Here is a 23,401-nt window from a genome sequence, read left to right as displayed (position 1 = left end):
TCAAACTGTAGCTATCTTCAGTGAAGTACTGATTTGTCTTGTTCTTCAGAAATATGACCTGCATTCTGTTCTGCAAGATTTGGCATTTTCCTAAACTAGCAAACAAAGTTTAGTTATGGAAATGAAAATGTTGGAGTTCAAGTCAGTTATTTCCTTGCATTTTTATACAGCAGAACACTAAGTGCTAGAACATAATTGCCTATAGATTTTCTATATATAGCATTTAGTGTTCTCATTTTACTTGACAAAGAAAGGAAGTGATGCAGTTTCCAATCAAAGTTAATTTACTCCATGTCCCCTCATACAGGTAGGGGATGAGGAGAACGCTATGGTTTGCAACCTCAGTTACTATGTAACAGTACAACCTTTTGCTGCTTGAAGTCTCTATCTTTTTCATAATTTCCAAGATCAATGATTGTGAAGCCAAATCCTTCAGCCTTCTCAGAAACAAAATTCTCAATGAAATTGTTTGACATACAGCTGTATTGGAGGGAGACCTGCTGTATATTTTTTTGAACAGTTGGTGTCACTTGGAAAGATAATCTTGCCGGCACTGTTGCTCCTGGCTCAGTAGAAGAAAGGCACCCTGTTCCTGTCTGCTCTGTTTTCCAAGAAGAAAGCTGGCACTTTCCACTTAGTTGTGGGTGGGAGTGTGAATATCAAACTTCCTCATGGAAAGAGCCCTGTAATTGCTAACTGCAGAGTAAAACTGGTTATGGGAAGGGATGAACTACTTTCTTAGACACTAGCTGAAAGTAAAATGAAGTGTTTATACAAAAATTGAAAGTGTTTACAAGGAGACAAAAAACTATTAACAAAACACCGACTGCAAGCCCTTTTTTCATAACATCCAACAGCAATTTCTTTTGCTTTGAATTTGCGCTGTGAAAAAAACCAAACACGTTTTCTGCCAATAGCTGTATGTCTATTAAAAGAGAAGTAGCAATCACCCTTCAGTTACAGGGTAGAGAGCAATGGTGGTTAACACAAAAATAACTTCAACCATTTCAGGTGAACCTACTCCCAGAAATGGCCTGTGTGTCATTTTCTATTTTTTTTAACCTAAACTGATGCAAAATGCAGAATAAAAAACAGTTAAGAAGTTTGAGTTTGTAGGATTCAGGCAGTAATGCAAATGAAATGAGAGCTGAACTAGTGTTCGGATGTGTTTACTGAGAAAAGTTTCAAAACCTTTTTCCCACTAATAATGGGATGCGTGCACAGTTTCCTTATAAGGGGATACAGGTTTAGAAATTAGTTAAGATGTGCAAAGGCCACTACTTGTGCAAAGATAAACATGCCTGATTGTACAGCTTCTATGATCATTTACATAAACAAGTGACTGTTAAAGAAAATGGTGGTATCCATTAGTAAAAAGACCCAGTAAGTTTACAAATGCAAAATCAAAGGAACTGTGCATTGGAATATATGCAGATAAACATAAAGTTTTACCATATGTTTAATTCTCTTGCCATTACAGATTTAATAATGCTATGGATGATAAGTTTTTAACTACAAAGTTGAACTTAAAAATAATTGTATTATATTATGAAAAAATCTTGTATTAAGAAAAAAGAACATCTACAAAAGAATGACTATAAATCTTAGAGCAGTTGCCACTATCATTTTTTCATAGTGATTCCATTATGAGCAAGTTATTTGATTATATTATCACTTGGTTTGTAACAGTTGCCAAATTTTACATCTGCAAATGTTTTCCCTCTGATAATCCCAGGATAAATACATTTAGTATTTTTGCTGTGAACAAAGTAAACTGATCTATGTGCAATTAACATAATATCTATACATCATTTGTTAATTCCCGCACCCCTATGAGAAGGTAGCCACCACTTTGACAATAACAATGCAAGTCCTACTGGCTGCAGCTAAATCTTACTAGGTTGTTCTTTTTTTTAATAGCTATCTGTCCCTATTTTGTACTGCAGAGCAGTGCAACCCCCCTTAAAGTCCAATGATCAGGATTCTGCACTGTTTTCAGATATAAAGAGAAAATGTATGTTAGATCTGTTCTCCGAGGCTTTTTGTAGACAGGGCAGGAGTACACATTTCCTTGTTGCTTCTTTGGGTCATTTAGTGCTGTCGTGCTAACAGCATACACGTGGACCACAGGAAGACTTGTGAACAGCACCTGAGAATGTTGAAAGAGACACAGGGCTCAGCATTAGAGAAGCAGGATAGCGAATCTGAATCTAAACACTAGCACTAGACTCAGTAAAGGCCTTTAGCAAAAGTGCCAGTAACTCAGGAGAGGTACATGCAAGAACAGAAGTCCTACGCTTGCTACTACATTGAGTCTAAGCCTGTGGCAGCTCCGGGACAACAGACATCAGGAAGCCTGATGGAAGGAAAGGAAAGCAGCAGAAACCTGGAAAACTGCATGCCATGGAAGTAGATGGAAAAATGACAGCGTGGTTCTAGGAGGGAGAGCAACCATTGTCTTTTTTCCCATCCTTTGCCCCAGTTTTCCCTGAACAGTGACAACAGCATCTAATCATTACTCCATAGCTAGATTTTAAATCTGCTTAGTTACATCAGCAAAATGTAACTCCATGCATGGATAACTGAGCATAAGGTCAGAACTAATACCCTTCCTCATATTAAAAAACAAACACCAGGGATTTTTAGTCAACCAAACACTGACCTCCATACCAAACCCAGGTCGGGGCTTTGGGAGTTCTGGTAGGGTCCTACTTGGTCAGTCAAAAGAAGACTGATTATGGCTTGCACTATTTTATTTGAACATAAATGTGCTTCTAGTGAAGCCAAGAAGCCCAGCCTCTGGTCTGATTTAGTGCAATGCATCCTAAATTTATTTTCCGACAGAAGTCTTTTTGTTTGCTTCTTGTTTGCTTAGTGGGTAAACACTCTGCCCTCTTCCGAGCCCTGCTAGTGTTCTACCCTCTGAAAACCCACTGTGAAACCACTGCTGCAGGTGCTCAATGTACTTCCTGGTGTTCTCTGAGCATACTGTATTATTCTACAGTCAGTCATACTCATTTGATCCTTACCTTTGGTGGTGACTCGATCAGCTTACTGTTTCTGCGGTCCCAACCTGCCCCTTCGAGGTAAAGGCCATAAATGTAAACCCCACCGATGTCAGCAGGAGGAGGGCCAACAACATCTTCTTTCATCATCTTGGTCACTTCATTGTGTAAAACAACGCTGTCGAGTGCCCACCCTTTTGCTAAATTCATGCGAGTTGTCTCTTGCCTCATAGCCGTTAGGAATCCCTAAGGAGACATAGAGGAATACAACATAGAGGATTTTTTTAAAAAGCCTTGAATTTAACCATTTCCAATTTTTTTTTTCCAGTGTAAGTGACATCAGCTATACAAAACCTCATCCCACAAAATTTCATATACATATAAAGTAAATTCAGTAGTGTAAATTCAATGCTCTCCTACACTTTCTCAGTACCATTCATTCTTACAAAATTGGTGTGCACATGCTGGTGCTAAGAAGCCACCAAGTTGGCTTATTTAACATATCAGAAGCTGCCTGTATAACTTGCCTCACATGCCTATTTTACAACCAAACAGATGGAGAGAGGTTTGCAAGGCTGCCAAGTTAATGTGTTTTCACAGGTTCCAGATACAGGTAATTTTTAAGTTCCGTAACACTGGCTATATTACTCACCTTTTCTTATACCAACATTGTAAAAAATACTTTTCAGTCAACAAGTAATGAAGCATTTTACAGAATACAAAGGAAGTATGATCTGGAATCATGAAATTACTGAAATGCCTCTGACACTTTGCTCAGTGAAAAGTCTTTATATACTACAATACCATACTATTTCAGACAACAGAAAGATAAACCCAGAGCACTTCAGCAGCACAGAATGAAATTTAACTCCCTTCTAAAGAGCTCCAAACTCATGATATAGTTACATGCTGTCAAAAGACAAGCCAGGCTGAAGGTGCTTGTTAGCTTCTCTGATACAGCTGTCCGTGTGCACATACACTGCAGTAAACGGGAAGAGCCTTAGTCCTTAGACATGGGAGAGTAGACTCCTTTGCTCTTCCAGTGGTCGTGCTGTAGATGTGCATTTTATTTTCCCGCATGGAAACCCATCTGTGTAGCCAAGAGATGAACGAATAAATCACAAAATTGAATATTCAAGAGCAATGGAAAGGACAACTAGGAAAGAATAATTTTCACAACAGGTTTCAGAACAGGGAATGAAAGCATCTAGAGACACAGAAGGGGGGATAGAGAGCCACATGAGGAACGGACAAAGGTGGGAATTAGAGAGCAAATAGCACAGCTAGGAAGAAATCAGGAGCAAAGAGGGAATTGAACAAGCTTTTTATTTTTCTTCAATATTCACAGTGCAGGATGCTCTGTGGAACTACTGTTAGGGGCAAATGAATGGAATGAAGCCAGATGTGGAAACACGGGCTATTAGCTACTGAATCCAGGGGCCAATATCTGGCTGCTAGGGCTGAAATGCTTGTTGCATGCGCTGAGCTTGGTAACCACACAATACCCTTCAAGTTATGAGGACGTGAGATGACTTACAGGAACTCAGATGTTTCTGTTGAGACACTGGTTGCTTCTCATTAATATAATCCCGGAGACCCCAGGACAAGTGTTTTAAAGTAGTTTTGTGATGGCACAGATAATTGTAATTGCGTTTGAAGTAGTTGAGAATTCTGGCATGTAGCTAAGGGAGAGAGGATTAAAGGCCAAGTTCTTCTATCAGAAATGCCATTAAATGAGAGCAGAATCCTTGTAGTAATTTGTGAAATTTTAATTTGTAGAAACATACTAGAACCAATAGTTTAAAATACATGAAGTGTTCACTGCCAGAAGGCCCCAGAGGGCTACTGCATCCCAGATAAACTGAAATATTAAAGAAAGAAGAGCCTGAAGAGGACAGGACAGAGCAATGACTGTATTAAGGGAATCAGTTCAAAGGCACCATGGAAACACTGGGAAAAAAAGTAAGCTCAGAGCTGTGAGTCGTCTTCAGGGATAAGGTTTAGATAGCAGATTATTCCTACAGAAATGGCAGGACCTATATGCTGTCTGCAGTGGGACTTCTAATGATTATCTGCTCATTTGAATGAATCCTAGACAGTGTTTAAATACTACAGCTGTGAGCTGGAGGCCCAGCTGGGTGTCCCAGAGAAGGTGAATGGTACAACAAAGAGCAAGACACCATCAGGTGGCTTGAGGTGTCACTGTACAGCTGAGGGCTTGGCTCACCCCAAAACCCTCTGTCAGGGACATAATGGACCACTTGCAATGACATTTGCTTCGATTTCTGGTAATCCTTGCCTTTTTTTTTGTTTGGTTTGGTTGGTTTTGTTTGTTTGCATGCCTGACAGTACTTAAAATCTATATATAGGACAAGTGACAGCAACTGGATACAGAGATTCAAACAAGGAAACAATAAAACAGTGTCAGCCACAATCTGGAAATTGGAAGGTAGAAATGAGATATGACTAGTGTCAAGTCTTTTGATGAAAAAATCCAGTAACAGATTAACTTCACTGAGGGAGGTAAATTCATGGCACTTCTTGTTTTGTTCACCCCAGTTATCTTGACCCAGTGGAGACACACGGAGGGAATCAGGTTTCTTTTACATAGAAGTCTGAGCCAGCCATCATTTGTATCACTAAAAATAAAGATTAACTTCTGTGAAATTATTGAATTTATCCTAGTGTATAAACAGTCCTAGAAAAGGTATTATATTCGTTTTTATTGCCAGAATGCCTCATTTTCCCAGTGTTATAAATCTGCTTTGTTGTCTTATGTTATCCATGGCATTTATCCATTGACTATAAAGCAAACAGTAAGATATATGCAAGTAGGCAAATTACTTAGGAGCTGTATTTCATCTTACAAATGAAAGGATTTTTCTGACAACTTCTCAGGTGTTACAAACAAGCCATTAGAACTGCAACACTAATACCTCATCACCTCAGCTTGTTTGAGAAGAAGAAAATCAATTTTCTTAACACACGAAATACTGATTTTAAACACAGCAATATGACTATTAACAAAATAATAGTTAATTAATTAGAAAATGAATATTTTCTCAGGTGAATTTCTTTTAGAATGAGCCAATCCCACAGCCTGGGCTACAGAAAATTAAGACTACAACAATAACCATCTGATTCTTAGGCTTGTGATTGCCTGCACAAATAAATTTTTAAATCTCTGCACAGTATATATTTAGGAACTTTTAGAACCAGGGGTTATGAAGTGTTTAATTTTTGTATTTCTAGAGGCTTTCTCACTTACTGTGGTCTATTAAATCACAGTTTGTTTGAGGACACTTTACAGTGATTATTTGGCAGTTCTTTCGAAAAATCCACCTATACGGATCCAAAAAACTGTAGGATGCCCAGTCTGGGGTGGCAAAATTTCAGGCACAAACCCAGAGCACAAAAAAGCCAGCTAAAATGGCCAGTACAAAATCTCTATTAGCTCTTGCTCATCTGTAGTGCAAAAGCAAACACCAACTCAAAAAACACGGAACTGTAAAAGCTTGTTAGGATTGCATCCAGACTGATCATCGCAAAAGTTACTTTGGAATATTTTAGAGTGCTGCTATCAGTGTGTTGCTAGCAAACCAAGTATGGAAGCATAATCATTTTATTAAAACTCCTACTCCTTTCCCTCACACTTGGGAACCTTTTGCTCAGGGGTTCTGTGAGCACACTTTCATGCTATAAAGTTGTATCTGCAGACAGCTGACACAGACATGATAGATGATGGATAGATATTTCCCAGCAGTAGTCCTAGAGAATATTTGCCACTGTTGCTTTCTCTATTCTAGGCAGCTGTTTTAGCTAGCTTTTGCATTGCTAACAAGTACTGAGATTAAAATAGATCTTCAAAATAGCTTTTTGCTAAGACTTCACAGAAACCTGTTGGCTGGATACTCTCACAATGACTCATTTCCACAACTCACGCTTCCCACAAACATCTGTGAATCACAAAAAGCTTTAATGAATGTGGACAGCTTTGCAAAGTCTATACATCATCTAGGTATGTATACTTTACTTCTTTTAACTGTGCTCTCAGCTGTTCCCTTTTTTGTGTTTGATTTCATGCCAGGTTTTTATTTTAGATGGTGCAGACGAGGGGCTGTGTTTTTTATATGTCTCCACAGATCATGTCTGGCACAATTCTGGGGTGGTATAAATAACAAACCTTCCATTTCAAGGAACTGATTTGCAAGGATTGAGAGCCAAGTCCAAATCTCTTCTTCCTGTGTCAGAGTTCTGGAACTTACCTTGTTTTGTACTTAAAGGTATTTTCATGCAATAAATAAGAAACAGGTTACTGTAACAGAGGAGGTGAGAAAAGGAAAATTACATTGAAATGTGTAAATATGTACTTATCCAATTTCCTCACTATAATTAAAGCATTTCATTAGTTCAATAGCATTATTTTGGTCGAGCAAAATTTTCTTCAGTAGATGTTGAAGATAATTTATCCTATATTTATGCTAAAAATTTAATTTAGATTACACTTCATATAGTCAATATTAAGTCAGCTTGAAGTTCTCTCAAGGTCTAATTTAACTGTTACATAGAAGATATAAAGGTCAATCTGGCAATCTTACCTGTGGATTAAAGAATCCTGTCATCCAGAACTGGTTTGGACGGCCATCCTGCAGCCAGCTGCTGAACTGCTGGTTTCTTTCAAGAAGCTCAGTAAACCAAAATCCTAAAGTAGTTGACTCCCAGGAAATCCTAAGCCACAGTTTTGGAATTCTAGCGTCATACATATTATCTAAAGCATCTTGCAATTCTTCTGACATAATTATGGTTCCTGGAAGATAAGTAAAACATTCAGAATGAACTTTCCCTTAGCTTGCAAAGGCAATTAAACTTCCAAATGACATTCTGAGTGTAATAAACCCTCTTTTGTTGTGCCTTAATTGCACACCTGTAGCACTGCATTCTTATCAGTTTGCAGTTAATTTGCTCAAAATTATAAGACTTGATTCAAAGTTAAAAGTGATAAGATAAATGATATTTCTTCTGTTGTTTTGATCAGAAATAAAGATATGTTTCTTAAACAACTCCTTCTACCTCACACACATTATTTATATTCATTATATTTGCAGTGTGTTTGGAATGTGATTAATAATTTAAAACTTTTTAATATATTTTAATGGTTCCTACATGCATGATCAATGATAGAGATACACTGTGTAACTCATCTATATCCTAAGCATGTACTGACAGTGATTATATTCATGATTCACTGTTATTAATGATAACTTTGTACATTTCCATTATCAAGATTCTCAGTGGGAAAGTAGTAGGTAGAATAAAGCTAGAGGCAAGATTTTTTTCTATTTTTTGGCAGTGGCAGCATGTACTCACATATTCCATTTCCATGCCTAGTATTGTTCTCCCCACTAAAATGTTGGCATTTACTAAGACAGTGATTTGTCAGTGACACTCACCATTCCATATGCCAGAAGTTCCTACATCTTATCAGTCTATACTCTCAATAGTACTAAAATCTGGCACATGGCCATGCTTCAGGATAACTTCTCTATTCCAGAAACTGGTTCTGTTATTCTCCAGGTATGGTCTGGCAGGCCCTATACCCCTGGTGTGGTACCCCCAACTTTTATTAAATGTTCATGTAATACCAGTGTTCAATGTATCAATCATACACACAACTGCTGTAATTGACACCAAGATTACATGAGATACCAAACAGATACAGGGGGCTTCCAGCACAGAACATGTAAAGGAAAGGGAAATGGTCTGGGTGACTGCAAAGAAGAACTGCAATGATCCATCCAAACATACCTTTAAGGAAATGTGGCCTGTAATAAGTAAGCATTTCAAATCCCTTCCCAGGGTCCCAGTTCAGGTGAAGGAAAAAAATATCCAGAAACCAAACTCCAGCTTTTAATTTTGAAGAATACAGTGGCCAACCTGAACACTCATACAACAGTGTGGGAAAATCTGGTACTTTCTGCAATATATCAATTGCAAATAGGCTTTGATCTCTTCTAGCAGGTAATGAATGTCTGTTCCCATTGATATACATCTCTTTTTGTGCAACAAATGCTAGGAGGAAATCATCAACTTTTACAAAATTTTAAATATTAAAAAATACTGCCTATCCTGCATTCTCTGTAACTGCTTTGTAATCAGGCTCAGAATAACATTCTGGGGTAAGAGTCTTTTATAACACAATTAGTAAACCTTCTCTTTGGGTATTAATCTTCTCTAGTATATAACTGAAAGAACCAACATTTAAGAAAGAAACCACTCTGTCTTCTCCACTTTGCTTAGAGAAACCTAATATTACACTATACACTTTATTCACCCTTTGGAGACAGAAAAAGTGGAAAAAAAAAGTCATGCAGTGAGTGTCGGTTTTAACTTCAGAGCAACCGTAGTGAGGGCACAAAACAAGTGAAGAGCATCCTGTTTGAGCCCTGGGGATCATTACCATTGAACTGAGAGAGAAAGAACTCTTTCATCTCTGGTTCTTCCTTGTTTTGAGGCTGATACAGTCAACTTTCTCCTTTCCTTCTCTGTTCTTCTGGGCAGGCTGGAGTTTTTCAAATAGGGAGATACAACCAGCCTCTGCCCTGGGGTATTGTGAAATCCCTTAGGATGTCTGCCTGTTATGACTCAGAGCAGCTGTTGAGAAGACTAAGCCAAAATGTTCTTGAGGATGAGGTATGTTCACAGCTCTGGCCATGCCCATATAGCTGCATAAATATTCCTAGTGAGTGGGTGTCATCTCTGGCAGTAGGTATGCAGTGCTTGAATTTCAGCACTAAATGACATCTGTGGGTGTTGGGATGCATTCCTGCAGCTAAAATACTTTGATAAAAATAAAAATAATTTTAAAAATAAAATAATTGTCAGAAATAAGATCAGTATCACAGGAGAAAAACAATGGCATCTTCCCGGAGAAAGATGATACAGGTGTTTGAAAAACTGTTTTTGATAAATTGAATTAGTAGTACAACACCATAGACTTCTCATGTTTAACTTCTGAGAAGCTCAGAGCACTGGACTATATGAAGACACTGAATGTCCTATGAATTTAACATGACAAGCTCAAATATTCTATGGATCAGACAGGCCAGCTGTTTATAACTTGGTTATTTGCAGGGTTACTTTGTGATATTCCCTTTCTTGAATGTGAAAGCCAATCTGAAAATGACTGATGAAGGGTCAGGTCAGTTAAAGACATTAGGGCATTTCCATGCTTCAAAAATAATGTGTACTGTAACCATAGTGTTTGCACAGTATACACAGTTTGGAAATTAGGATTTCCCGTTTTCATTGCCCTAAATTTTTGCTATCACCCTTCTAAACCACATCTAAATCTATCCAAATGCTGAGTAGTGAGCAATCCAAATAAAGCTTCTCAGGATTCTGAGGACTAGTTGTTATTGATAATTAAAGTAAATAGTCTGTTCTTTTAAACTGAGCTGGTTTTACAGTGATTCATTCAATAGATATAATGCTTTGAATGGACTACATCAGGACCTTGTATTATTTCATGGAGTTGTCCCTTTTCATTACCATACCTTCCACAAGCTGAATCTGAAAACTGTGGAATTTGTAAAATTTGGATCCATGTTTTGAATTTCACATTTATGGTAGCATGTATCTGGACTAGAAAACTTGCATATCTCGTTTAAATGAGTACCTAAACTTAGGAACAAAGGAAGGATCTTAAATTCCAGCATGAACCAAAAAAGCCTCAGTCCACTGAGTGATTCTCTTCCCACAGGCACAGATGTGAATCAAGAGCAACCAGAATAATTATGTAGGATATAAATGAGAAGAGAAGAAGCTAGTTTCTACATCAAGTACAGTTTGCCAGTAGCTGATATCATTATAATAAGATTGGAGAGTACCGCTGGAGGACAATACTTGCTAGACAATGAGTCTGTTAAGCTAGCCTGAACAGTACACAGAGGAAAAAGCTCAGTGAAAGCATCCGTCTATTATTGACTGTCAACTACAGAAGCTGTTCTTTTCAGCCTTTAATCCCCATTCAAGTTTACCTTCCAAAGAACCAGCTTCATTATTGAAGCAGTCACACCTTGCCTCCACTACCAAGCTTCAACTCCCTGTTCTTTGCTAAACATGCTGAGAACACCAACTTGCTTGTAGCTTCCTGTTTTCCTCCTTTCTGCCCTATGACAACAGCTAACTTGTCTGTGTTTGCTCCAAAACATTAATTATTATTATTACATCCAAAGGTACAAGTTATACAGAGTACTAGATGAAAACAGTAAAAGCTAATGTATGTTTCCCCATACCTAAAACATTTTTTTTTTTTTTTAAGCTTTAGTATGGTTTTCCTAGCTCTGTGACCACCATTACTCTGCTGATAGAAGTCAACTTCTTTGCTTCAGGCAGTTCTTTCAGTTCTTCAAGTAGTTCTTCCTTCACTTGCAGTGCTCGGGCACTTCAGCATTTGCAGATGATTCCCAGGAAGCTCTCAGAAGTTCATTTACCTCCACCATGCTGTTTTAATTCCAAGGCCCTCAACAGTTTATCACTACCTTTGGCTCCAGGTCTCCAGAATAGGAAGAGTAAATCAGGCAGCCGAGCCCTGAAATGCAAAACACTCTCTCCATTTTTTTATTTGTAGAGTGGTATTCTCCCCAGCTGCACCTAACCTTTGCCCCTGTTCTGCTTTCTCTTTGTTTCCCACCTTTCTTTTCTGGTGCAGAATCCTCTGATTTAATTCTTCAAGTCAGGAGAGATGAAAGGAACTGAGAAACTTGAGTAGCATGCAATTTTTCACATAGAAAAGCACACAAATCCTAGATTCTCTTCAACAGCTAAATCCTTCAGTCCATAAGAAGGCAATTTGAAAGTAACCTTGGTAAATTGTTCTGAAAATTTACCAGCTCCAGTACTAAATGTTTTTGACTGCACCCACCAAAGGACTGAAAATAAAAATTTTAAAGCAATAATTTGAGGATGAAATACCATTCACAACTCCATGAAAAAAGTAATACAAATTAGTACCCTGAGCTAGAGTAATACAACAGCCAGCATAATGGCAAGTATATGTAATAACACATATTAAGAAGTCAAGAAATGACATGCCACACTGTGAAAGACAACAGGATGCATTCTGGTATTCTTATGAGGATGAGAAGTAAATAATGGATGAGAGCTGCTGAGCCAAAATTAACTATACCACAAGACATACTAGACTCATCCCCTCCATTCCTCAAATGATTTCCCCATTGTTACATTCCATAAATATCCTCACTGAGTGCTCTTAATCATTTTCCGACAAAATCCTCATCCGAAAGTGATGATCCCTACAAGCCTCACACACGCACACTGTAAGACTTAATAAGGTAAGAGCCCAAGATCTTTCAGCCCAAAAGTCTATTGCCATCATCAGCAAGCCAAACTAAAATTGTGTGTTAGCAGTGTTATAGCATTATGAGGCAAAACAGAACTTGGCCAGACAGTGGCTTCCCTTTCATGGGAAATTACCTTTCCTGTGCACTATGGCAAGATAGTTTCCCGAGCTCCAGTTTTTTGCCATGTACGTTAAAATGAAGTACCAGCTACCTCTTTTGACTCTTTTGGGCTTAATTTATATCCTCTTTTAAGGTGCTACATACAATGGCCAGAAATTCCTTGCAGCATCATGATGCAAACACTACTTTCAAAATCATGGTATTTGAACTGGAAAAAAATAGTAAATCTTTACCCTTGGCTTAATGCATGAGTTTGTGTAGATGACATAAAAATTCTACATGAGTCCTATAACATATGTAAGACTACATTGCCACAGAACTGCTGTATTCTCAGGAAAAATGTTAACAGGAAAAAGATTCCTCTCTCCTAGCTTTGCAAGTACTGCACAAATAGCAGTGGGAGCTCTGTGATCGTGTGGCACATATATGACATGAATGGTTAAAAAAATCCAAGGTTTCACATATAGTCTTCTCTTGTTCATGGAGTAGGCAGTTCCAAAGGATTATTTTGAAAACACAATGCTGTAAGGTACCAGACACCAAGGTCAAGTGGATTCAGTTTTATGACCAAAGTAGAATCTAGATATAAATAAACAAGTTAAGCATTGTTTTGTTTCACAAGAAGCCCTTAAGCAGGATGTTAAGTGGGTTAAAAAGAATCAGGATTAAAACCAGCCTAAAAGTTGTGCTTATTTCCATTGACAAGGATTCGATACCCACTTTCAGTGCTACTACAAGTACGCTCCACCCAATTAATGGAAAACACTCAAGAGGGACTAGGGATAGCTCCCACAGAATCTCTCTTCTCACTTTCATCACCAATAGAAGACACATCATGGTGCCATCAAAATGCTTAGCACTCTTATTCAGTGCACGGAGAAATAAAGAGAGCCCCATAAAATCTCACAGATGGACCACATTCAAACAAACTCAACTCAAAAAACTCTAAGAGGATAGGAATAACTGAATGGGTCATTAAATTTTACTGCATTAAAGACACTATCTTTACTAGTGGGAGAGGGGATTGGAAGTATCCGCTTCCAACAAACTGCTAGGGTATTAGCATTCTGTGCCAGAGGCTTCTACTCTTCCACCGGCAGAAGGTAAGTACACAGGAATTCTATAGCTCATATATTGCCCTACAATCAATATGGTCACCTTCTGCTAGGAGCTCAAGATCTGTTGTTCATAATCCATTAGAATGTGGAATTTTGGTACAAGCCCCATGTCTTACTGCTCCTTGCCTCTGAAAAGCTTTCTCTGCTTGGAATATAGCTTCTATTTTAGGTCTCTTGAGAGGATAACCATCATTGCTGTATTCTGATTTATGGTGAAGCTCTTTATTATGGCAACTGTGAAATAAACTCTGGACAATCAATAAGTAATTAAAACAGAAGTAATGGTTGGGACATAAGTGGGAGTAAAAAGTGCAGCTACAATCTAATTATTATAATTTGATCCAGAAAAAGTATCACTCCAGGCAGCAAAGTTTATTGGTAGAGATGCAGGCTTGTGGGCACGTTTGCCAAGAAACGTGTTAGACACATGCTGAGCACCCTAACCCCTCCCAAAAGCTGAACACTGCTCAATATGCCCTCTGGACAGAGGGACAAAACTGGCTCTGCTAGTTTCCTCTACATCCTTCATGTTCAGCTGCACATGGGCTGTCCATGAGGAGATCCTTACATTATCTGAAATGTAACTCAGTGAGCAACATCAAAATTACAAGGTCCATCTATTCACATCCAAGCTGCAGAATCAAACATTCAGACTACCTTCTAAAAAGCTACATGACTTATCCTAAAGATGCACTACATTCTTTAACACAAAACTCATTTGAAAGTCTAGATCTGATGAAAGTGGGTGCTCAGGCCTTAACAGGTTCATGAAGCCAAAGCCAAATATGTGACCAGGGCAGATGTCAAAAGTCACATGAGCTGTCCGAGTAGACAGATCAGTTTACCTCATTATAAAGAAAAAGAAGCACCTCAGATGATCTTAGATTGCAGTTGACTAGTTTTGGGGGAGAACCTAGTATGAGACAGTTAGTGGTTTTAAATATTCTTACCATTCCTTAATTAACCATCTACCGTGTTATCCTCATGAATCTGCCAGAAGCCATTAATTGTTATTGTTAACTATACATCCAAATTTGTTTTCAGAGCAATTTTTTACTATATTTAGCTTGCCTGTCCCTAAGAAAATTATGTTTTAGAGAATTGCATGAAAGTTACAGCATTAACTTGATTAAACATCTGGCAGATGACTGTGCCCACTGTGGAACTGAATATGAAGTGCAAATAAATTATGTCATTCATCCACCCCTTTGCAGAATATTGTACATATTGAGAATTTGAATATATCTGTCATAATCAAGGAAAGATTAACACTTTCCTGAATGGAAAACATCATTTTACTTTACTGGAAAAGGGGACTCTATTCACATACAAAAGGGAACTTTCAGCTCAGTATTGAAACAGAGGACAATTGTTTCTTCCAGTTTGATCTTAGCATATCTTTATTACAGGATACGAAAGCTTATTAGCCTTGGGCACATTTATGAACCTCTTTCCTAGATTCAGATTGTAGGTATCATTGTTGCCTTGATGTTTCATACAAATGGGCTGGGAAAAATCCCTTTTGATTCTTATGTAACAAAAGTACAAATTAAAAAAAATCTCCCTTCATGAAAGATACCGTCAAAAGACTGGAAAATGCCAGTAAGACAGATCGAAGTACTTCCATCACCTATATTATAAGGAACAAGTTTTGAGGCATTCCAACCTGCTTCCTGTAGGGACAGTTTGCTGTCTCAGATATTTTCTGCCTCTCTGCTATAGAACAGCAGACTTCTGTGAGATCTTAACCAGTGGAACCAAAGCATTGCTGCTTCATTTTAATTTATTTTTAATTCAAGAAACTTGGCTGAGCAACAGTATACTTTCTTTCCTGGATATTTCAGCTCTTGCAGATGAGCAAAATGGGAAGTGAAAACAAAAAGCAGACGGTAACATCATCATCCCTTCTTTTTCCTCACTCCTTTTCTGCTCAAATTTTCCATCTGCTTCTAGTTGTCTGTGCTCTTGATTTTTTTTACTACATTCACCATTGTTCACTTTCAGCCAAATACTCTTGTCTCTGAGGGATACAGAATGCTGTTGCCTGCCTCCTGTGAACAGCTAAAAGAAGAACCCTATCTCTGTCTTTTGACTGGCAGTGCCACTCACTTCAGCTTCCATTTAGAGACCTGCTATTTGGTTTCATGAATATTGCAAATCTCACCTTAAATTAGAGTCTTTACCACCTTGCCTCCTGAGCTCCCTCTCTCTCAATTACTTAGCAGCAACACTTCTACCTTGTTCTACATCATTATGGACCAGCTTAATTTCATAAATGACTCTGGTACATGACCTGTGGACCTAATCATGCAATTCAGCTCCTCTGTGCTCTTTAGGGATCCTGGAGAGAATCACAGAAGTGTGGTAGTGCTGGGGGACATGAACTGCAATACTGCATGCACATGTATGCAGTATAAACTTAGGTGGAGTGCCCTTAGAGATGCAATCAGAATGTTTTAAGGGCTGGAATTAGTAGTCATATGATAGAGAGGAAAGGAGAAAAACTGTGGGAGGGAGGGAACAAAAGAGAAAGGAAGAAAAGGAGGGGAAATATTAATTTAGTTATACAGTATAAACATATATATATATATAGTTAGTAATAAATATTAATTATGATTTTTAATGTTGTAACTTACCATCAATAGCCAGTTTGAGATCAGCCAGTGTAGTTCGAACTCTTGATATAACATGTTGCATGTGGTCAATTTCTTGACGGAGAAATATGTTTATGGGTTGAAAAGCTCCCATCTTCTGAAGTTGGGCTTTCACCTAAGTAAGAATAGTACAATGATTATAAAATCTAATCTCCTGTTTCCCATGCAATAATTTTTGAAAGCAAAAATATTTTCAGAAAAGAAACTTTTTAGTAACAGATGGCCATTCAAGTCCTGTAGCCAACTGTAAGATTTAGCACACTGTGACTCATTAGCTTACTAAAATGAGCTCCTCCATCATTCTAAGGAGGGAAAGTTCCCTCTTTTTGAAGGGACACAGCAGTTTATTCTGTCCTTGTTAGGCTGCAGGGTCTTAGATCTTAAAATAAAAAAACCCACATGCTATAAAAAAGCATGTTTGATGGTGACTTCTTCATATTTCCAAATTGTGCTAAGTGAACTTTCTCACCTCTTCTTGCCCTGCTGAGCTGAAATAATACAACAAATGGAGTTCCACTTAACAAGCACAAGGATATGTAAAAACTGCTACTTCCAGTAGCATGTGACTTGTTCATAAGGCAAGATGCTCATGGATACTTTAACTAGAGAGGCAAGATTGCCAGAAATAATACAGATGCCACAGAAATCTGTTACACCATTATGTGCAGCATTTTGCAAGTAGAAGCCTTTGGCCTTCTTAGAGTTTAAGGATAACAGTTTCACTCATATTCAACAGAGAAAAATTTCAAAATGGAATCAGTTTTCTATGTTACTTAAGGACATATCATAGCAACACTAGCAGTAGCATTCCCTGTCTTGCTTTAGCATATGGTGCATATAGAATGTACTTCAGATATACATTGTATATTCCATGGATATCACTGTATATAACAATACATGAGAGAGGGTTTAATGGCACCTGCAAAAATCATGGTGTCTATACCTCATGTAGTACCAGAATTCTTGATTTTTTAGACTTTCAAGTAGTTTTCTCCATTATACTTAGCTTTCAGAAAGCCAGTGGTCTTCTCTGTGTATTTGCTACCACTCAGCCACATGCATCATTTTACATATTGAAGTAGCCTGAACTCTGATCTTTGCCATTGTCGCTCATTCCCTCTGCAGATGAAATTCTGCAAGAGGACTCTCAAACCAAGGCAAGATCTCAAAGTAAAATAAGATCCCATCCCCATATATATATACATGGCCATTAATTTATCAGAAAAGAGCTGACCCACAGGATCAGTTTGCTTAAATAAAAATTTAAGACCCTATTTTGAGCTTAGTAACAAAAAATAAAATAAGAGTTAGAAAGTTTGATCTTTCAAAGAACAGAACGTCATCAGAATTCTACTACAACCAAGCAGAAGCAAGAAAATTTGGTTAATGTGTGCTATTCTATCAAGGCCAGACGTTCACTGGATATTCTCCATATTTTTCCAGATCTACTCGTGTATCTTATTGCATACATTATTATATATACTACACATTATATGCACATAATAAACATTACTAAAGATTTTATTATTACACTGAAGAGTAAATTTCTGCAAGATAAATATCATATAGCAATTGAGTAGTTATAAGCACTAGTGTAAATATGTAAACGCTTTGACAATTTCCAATTCTTAAGTTTCAACTCCAAGCCCAATAAAATACTCTTTCTCAACTTTCTCTGCTATTCTCCTTGGGAGACAGCTATCAGCAAGGTTATTCATCATATTTTAATCACAAGGACCCATGAGTTTGTCAGACAGAATGTCCAAGAAATAGGTGCCAGCCAATTATGCTAATGCTTTGCAGTGTGACAAGTACATTTTATAGACTGAGTTAATGCGTTCTTGCTGTGAAAGAGAAAAAAAACACTAAAATCAGCTGCCACAAGACTAGAGCTAAGATAAGAAACTTTTTGGATAATTCACACAATGAAATATTCTGATTTTATTCCATACAAAATCCAGGGAAAACTGCTTTCTGAAAAATTCACAGAAACTGGTAATTCTCCCTCTTGCCAAAAAGTAGAAACATTTGATTTCTTTTTCGCAGAATACTTAGTGGTCTAGTGCATGCTACTAATAAGAATATAGTCCATGCATTTTATCCATTAAATAAGAAACATGAGTTTTTTTCTACTCTACAAAGCATGTGATCCTTTTGGGGATCATTTAGAGGAAGAATTTCTCCCATTTGAGGAAAAAATTATATGGAAGATGTTGTTAAAAGGGTTATTTTCTAAAATATTGATATTTATGGATCTACAAAGTGAAGATGAAATAAATATTCTAAAATATTACTGTACTGATAATTGTACAATTTAACTAGCGAATTCTAAGAGTTTAAACATTCTTCTGGTATAACTTTAATGTGCCTACAAAAATACCTATAGTGCAGAAATTTGCTAATCCATCCTAGATATGTTCAGAGCACTCAGTCTGGAGCATCAAACATAAACAGATATCAAAACAAAAAAAAAGATTACACACTTTCTACCTTATTGTATACAAATCAATCCTGATCTGCAGTGAGGTTTACTAGGTGTAACATAGTGCATTTCTTGGAAATCTTGCTGCTAAGGTTCATTTTATGTACATATTCTGAGGTATGATTAACTACTTTTGTTTTAGAATTCTTCTCAAGCAATCAGATGACTTACTTTCAGTGTTCTATTTATTACGACATAAAGAGATAGATACTGACTCACAGAAAAAAACTTAAAAGACAAAACTCATTAACCAAAATAGCCTTTCTGAGATTAATATTCTAATTCCATAAAGCCCACTTGCAATATCTCCTTTTTATTATGCATACAGCTGTCATCTAACATAAAACAACGTGATTTAAGAAAGGGGCTACTAAAATCATAATCTTAATAGTTTTGTCTACATGATTTTCAGTGCATATCTCTACTGTGTCAGATTCCTCTATGCACATTTTTTAGCTGTCCTCAGGTCACCACATACTTATAGGACATTCAGCAGAAAAGCAGTTGCTGAACTTGTGCCATGACCATTGATCAAGTTACTGTAGTACTGACTGCCTATCGCTTTCAGTAAATGCTATTATTTTCAATCAGACTTAATTACTTTCTATATTCTTCGTCAGCAGAAATGGGAAGTCCATCATTCTGTAGATGGACAAGCCAAAGCTCTTTTCAAGTGGTGCCAAGGACCCTTTCCTTGACATACACAGTGAAATATGCAGAAAATAGCTTCAAATTAAAGTAACCCAAAAGGTGTGCTTCAGGGAATCTAAGGGACTTTAACCACTAATGGGCATTGAGCTGACAGGCCCAGACTAGAGTTAGAGCAAGGCAAATTCCTCGATTAAACATCTAATGAAGGCCTGGGGTCCTCAGATGAACTTCTCTTTCCATGCAATACTTGCTAATGTCACAGCCATAGCGGACATTACGGCAAAATCAATACTACAAAAAATATTTAAGGAAAAAGCCCCTTGCTACTTGCTATTCCCTAGAAAGCTGTTTTTCAAGCTGCAAGGATCATTTTCATTGTAAACTTCTCTGTGTGACAGGCTGACATTTATTCTTGCATCTGTCTTCACTCACGTGGACTGACTGGACCTAATCATTTTACCACTAATCTCTCTGTTACCTGTGAGGCGAGACCCAGAAGCAAAGAAGGCCATGAAAGCAGAATTCTTACTTAGAGAAAAATGAGGACAGTTTTAGGTCGGGAGGAAAGTTTATTTTGCTTTTCCATCACCTGTGTCAAACTGCAGTCTGAGAAAGCATGCAAAGGTGACTCATTTTGTTTATAGTCTTTTGGGTAAGTTACTTGACTGGTGAGAAGCATTACAAGAGCACAACAAAAGAGGAAGCATATATCATGGGGTAAAACTGTTGCCCTGTTTTGAAAGTTGTTGATACCGAAGTCATTGCCAAAGGCTAATAACTGAGAAATGAAGGCCTCTCTGTGACAGCCTGCATTTTCTCTGGATCCACAATGTATCAAGAGAAAATACAATCCAGAGCTCTGAATGTCAGCAAATAATTGGTTTCAGTACCATCTGTCCCTAACCTGGTCTGTTGGGGTTTTAGCTCCGAGCAAATTCACTCCATACCTTCTAAAGGGAGCCACAAGAACTGATCAAAGGTAGCAAAGGCACCTACCACTTTCCCCAAAGAGAATTTGCTTTTAATCACCTTCATTTGTTTCATAGATTTTTTGTTCCTTTTTCTCTACTGATAGTATCTCTATACGTGGATTTTCAAAGACTAACACATCATGGCATTACTGGAGAACAGTATTCTTCTGAAAGCAAACCCAAGATGCACTGCTAGGACTAATGAATGTTTCTCTTTTTACTGCTCTTATTCAATGAGGCATGCATAGAAACTCTTTTTCTGACACATTCCCTCAGTCTCTTACAATTAAGGATATTAGTTTTATTTGTTTCAGAATTGCTAAACTGATCTAGTATGTAATAATGTCCTGAATGACCAAATGTCGACTTAAATTGACAAACAAAAGAATTCATCTCATTCCCTTTTTTTTTCAGACATCACAGGAAGTAATTACTCAATCCATTTCACTCCTTTCACTTGCAAGCATAATTTCATTTGCCATATTATAGCTTCTGCTAAATTCTATTGCTTCTTCCCTCAGAGAATATCTAAATTCTCCCTTATTTTCTGCTCTGACTAATGAAATTCTTGTTTATATGTTAGGGACCATAATATTATTTTTTTCCTTTTGGGATTTTAGATATCTGGTCTGGTGTTTATGCAAACTTTCATTTTAAAATTTAGCTTTTTTTACAGCTCACTTCAGCCCTCTCCACCCTTTCTAAGAGGTTCTAGATTAATGGAATGACATTTCAGATAAGAAACACATTTGATAAGGATTTTTTTGCTTATTGTGTAGAGGTGGCCACACTCCTGGTACATTATCAACAGCAAAGATGTGGAACTGGGCAGTAATGGCAGAAAACAGAAATTCCCCTTCAACAAAGAAAGCATTTGTAAAGACCAAAACAAGTTCTAAGATCTAGGGAATGAGAGAAAGAGCAAATTCATTAGGCAAAATGAAGAAAGAAATATTGAAGAATCAGGAACTGGAAGAAACAATGTCAAATCTCATAACATTGCAGAAGTAAAATCTAAAGTTGTAGCGCAGCTAAGACAACCAAAGAGATATACAGAGGAACACATTACTAGCAATAATAAACTTCTGGAAAATAAGCAGAGGATGTTCTGTACATAGTCAGAGTAAAGGAATCACTATCATATTACAGAAACAGAGTGATGTTTCTGTGGAAAAGTACTGTGTCGTCCATCAGTAATGTGGACTGAAGAAAAAGCGTGTAAATAGAGTGGTATGATTAATCAAAGTGAAGTGTAATTCACAGATCAAGATGCACAGAGCCTGAGAAAACTAGATATCACCAGAAAGAGGTGGTATCTACACACGCTGATAAGAGAATGAAACAAATATCCTGAGCTCAGAATACATTTACAAGAAATACAGAAGGAAAAAGCAGATCCAACAGGATATCCTCTGTACAAACTCAAATCTCCTTAGCTGAATCGTAACAGAACAGCTGTCAAGCAAATTGAAGGCAAAAGAAGGCAAATTGAAGCTCACAGAAGATGTAAGAGAAGCTGTACAGAAGCAAAGAAATTCTAATTGATTGCTTAGAAGAAAATAAAACCCTGCATGTATGATTGGCAGATCACGAGAAAAGATAAAAGCTTGTCATACTTCTTGATGATGAGAGTAAAAGAACAATGAAAACAGTTGTTGGTGATTTTTTTAATACAATCACATGGAAAAGTATGTATTATACCCAAATACAGCAGTAAAATAGAGACAAGTTAAGGGTGAAGTTGAATGTCCAAAATAAACCTTTCAGACTCTTTGCCCTTAACTATAGCCCCTGGCTCCATAACTGGTTATCTCCAAAGCTAAGACACTTGAGAAAGTGACTGAAAAGGGGAGGTCTGCTCTATGTGTGGTTTTTGAGCATAATCGAGTGAATAACCAAGAAGGAATGAGAGCAAATGAGATAAAGATTAAATGGAAGAAATGCCAGAGAAAAAGATATTTGTTCAAATCATTTTGAAATGAAATTTGAATTAAACAAGTATGTATTTTACATGACTAAAAGGCACTGTCCAAGTTTCCCAGGGGTAAGACCTGAGGTTAAGACTACCCTCTGGTTACAATATAAAGCACAGTGAGTATTATTGATGTTTTCTAAGTACTAAAAATTCTTCAGGAGGAAAAGAGTTGTCAGCTTAGGGAATAAAGAAATACTCCTTTGGAAGATTTACCATATATATTGAAAAAAATTAGCTCAATACACATATTACACATGGCAAAAGCACATGTGCTACCCAGGAATTCAGTATTTTACTGCTACTGGAAACAGAAAAAAAATAAATTTAAGGAGCTGAATGAAACTAGAGGAATCTAGCTCCATAAAAATCTTTACTCTGATAGGAAGGATAAGGGAAGAAGACTGATAACAATCCAAGGTCTAAATCATAGGTGTAGATCCAAGGTGGAAATTATTACATTTATTAAATCAGTAATAATTATTACACTTACTAGATTTCATTTTATTTGCTATTTCTAATATATATTTACTATTAAATAATAATAGGAAAACTAGAAAACGGACTCCATTCTTAATCAAATTCACAAATAAATTAGAGAATCATTCAATAATGACAAAAAGACAGACATAAGCAGGAATAGATGGAAAAATAACAATATGGAGATAGATGTAAGGAAATCTCACCAAAAAAGTTGCAGACTGTAAGTAGCTTGCCACAGGGGAATGAAAAGAGAAGTTCTGAGTTGAATTATGTCAGTACATATGTGGCTATTTATACAAGACATATTAAATCTTAGACGAATAGTAGAACAGAAGACAGGAAATATTGCCAGGGCACCAAGATTATTAGTTGTTACCAAAGTGGACATTCTAAGTTGGCCAGAGGAGAAAATAAAGCATGCATAATAAGTTGCAATACTGCATACTGAACACTCTGCAAGCTTGAACTGCAAGCAGAGGGGAAAAAAGCACTACTGGTGCAAAACAAAATTGTAAAGAATAAAATCATGGAAATAAGAGGGTTTCAACATTTACTGTTCATGAAACACTTGGCAAGACAGCAG

The 23,401-nt window shown here is 37.2% G+C and overlaps 1 protein-coding gene across 1 annotated transcript in view; it reads right to left on the bottom strand.

The window, feature by feature from the left end:
- Positions 1–1,799: 1,799 nt before the first annotated feature.
- The window catches only part of LOC127482479 (dynein axonemal heavy chain 5-like), a 158,229-nt gene continuing 136,627 nt past the window's right edge, over positions 1,800–23,401 (bottom strand). Inside the window, exons 74-77 of the mRNA XM_051812846.1 lie at positions 16,242–16,374; positions 7,604–7,812; positions 3,030–3,251; positions 1,800–2,149 (exon numbers count right to left, since the gene is read on the bottom strand). Of these exons, the coding sequence (XP_051668806.1) occupies positions 1,931–2,149; positions 3,030–3,251; positions 7,604–7,812; positions 16,242–16,374 (783 nt within the window). The 3' untranslated portion in view covers positions 1,800–1,930. The remainder of the gene's footprint in view (positions 2,150–3,029; positions 3,252–7,603; positions 7,813–16,241; positions 16,375–23,401) is intronic.

Source organism: Manacus candei, unplaced genomic scaffold (assembly GCF_025592945.1).
Source record: "Manacus candei isolate 608988 ecotype Guabito, Panama unplaced genomic scaffold, ASM2559294v1 h1tg000088l, whole genome shotgun sequence".
Taxonomy (NCBI): Eukaryota; Metazoa; Chordata; class Aves; order Passeriformes; family Pipridae; genus Manacus; species Manacus candei.
This window is presented reverse-complemented; position numbering and strand designations above follow the sequence as displayed.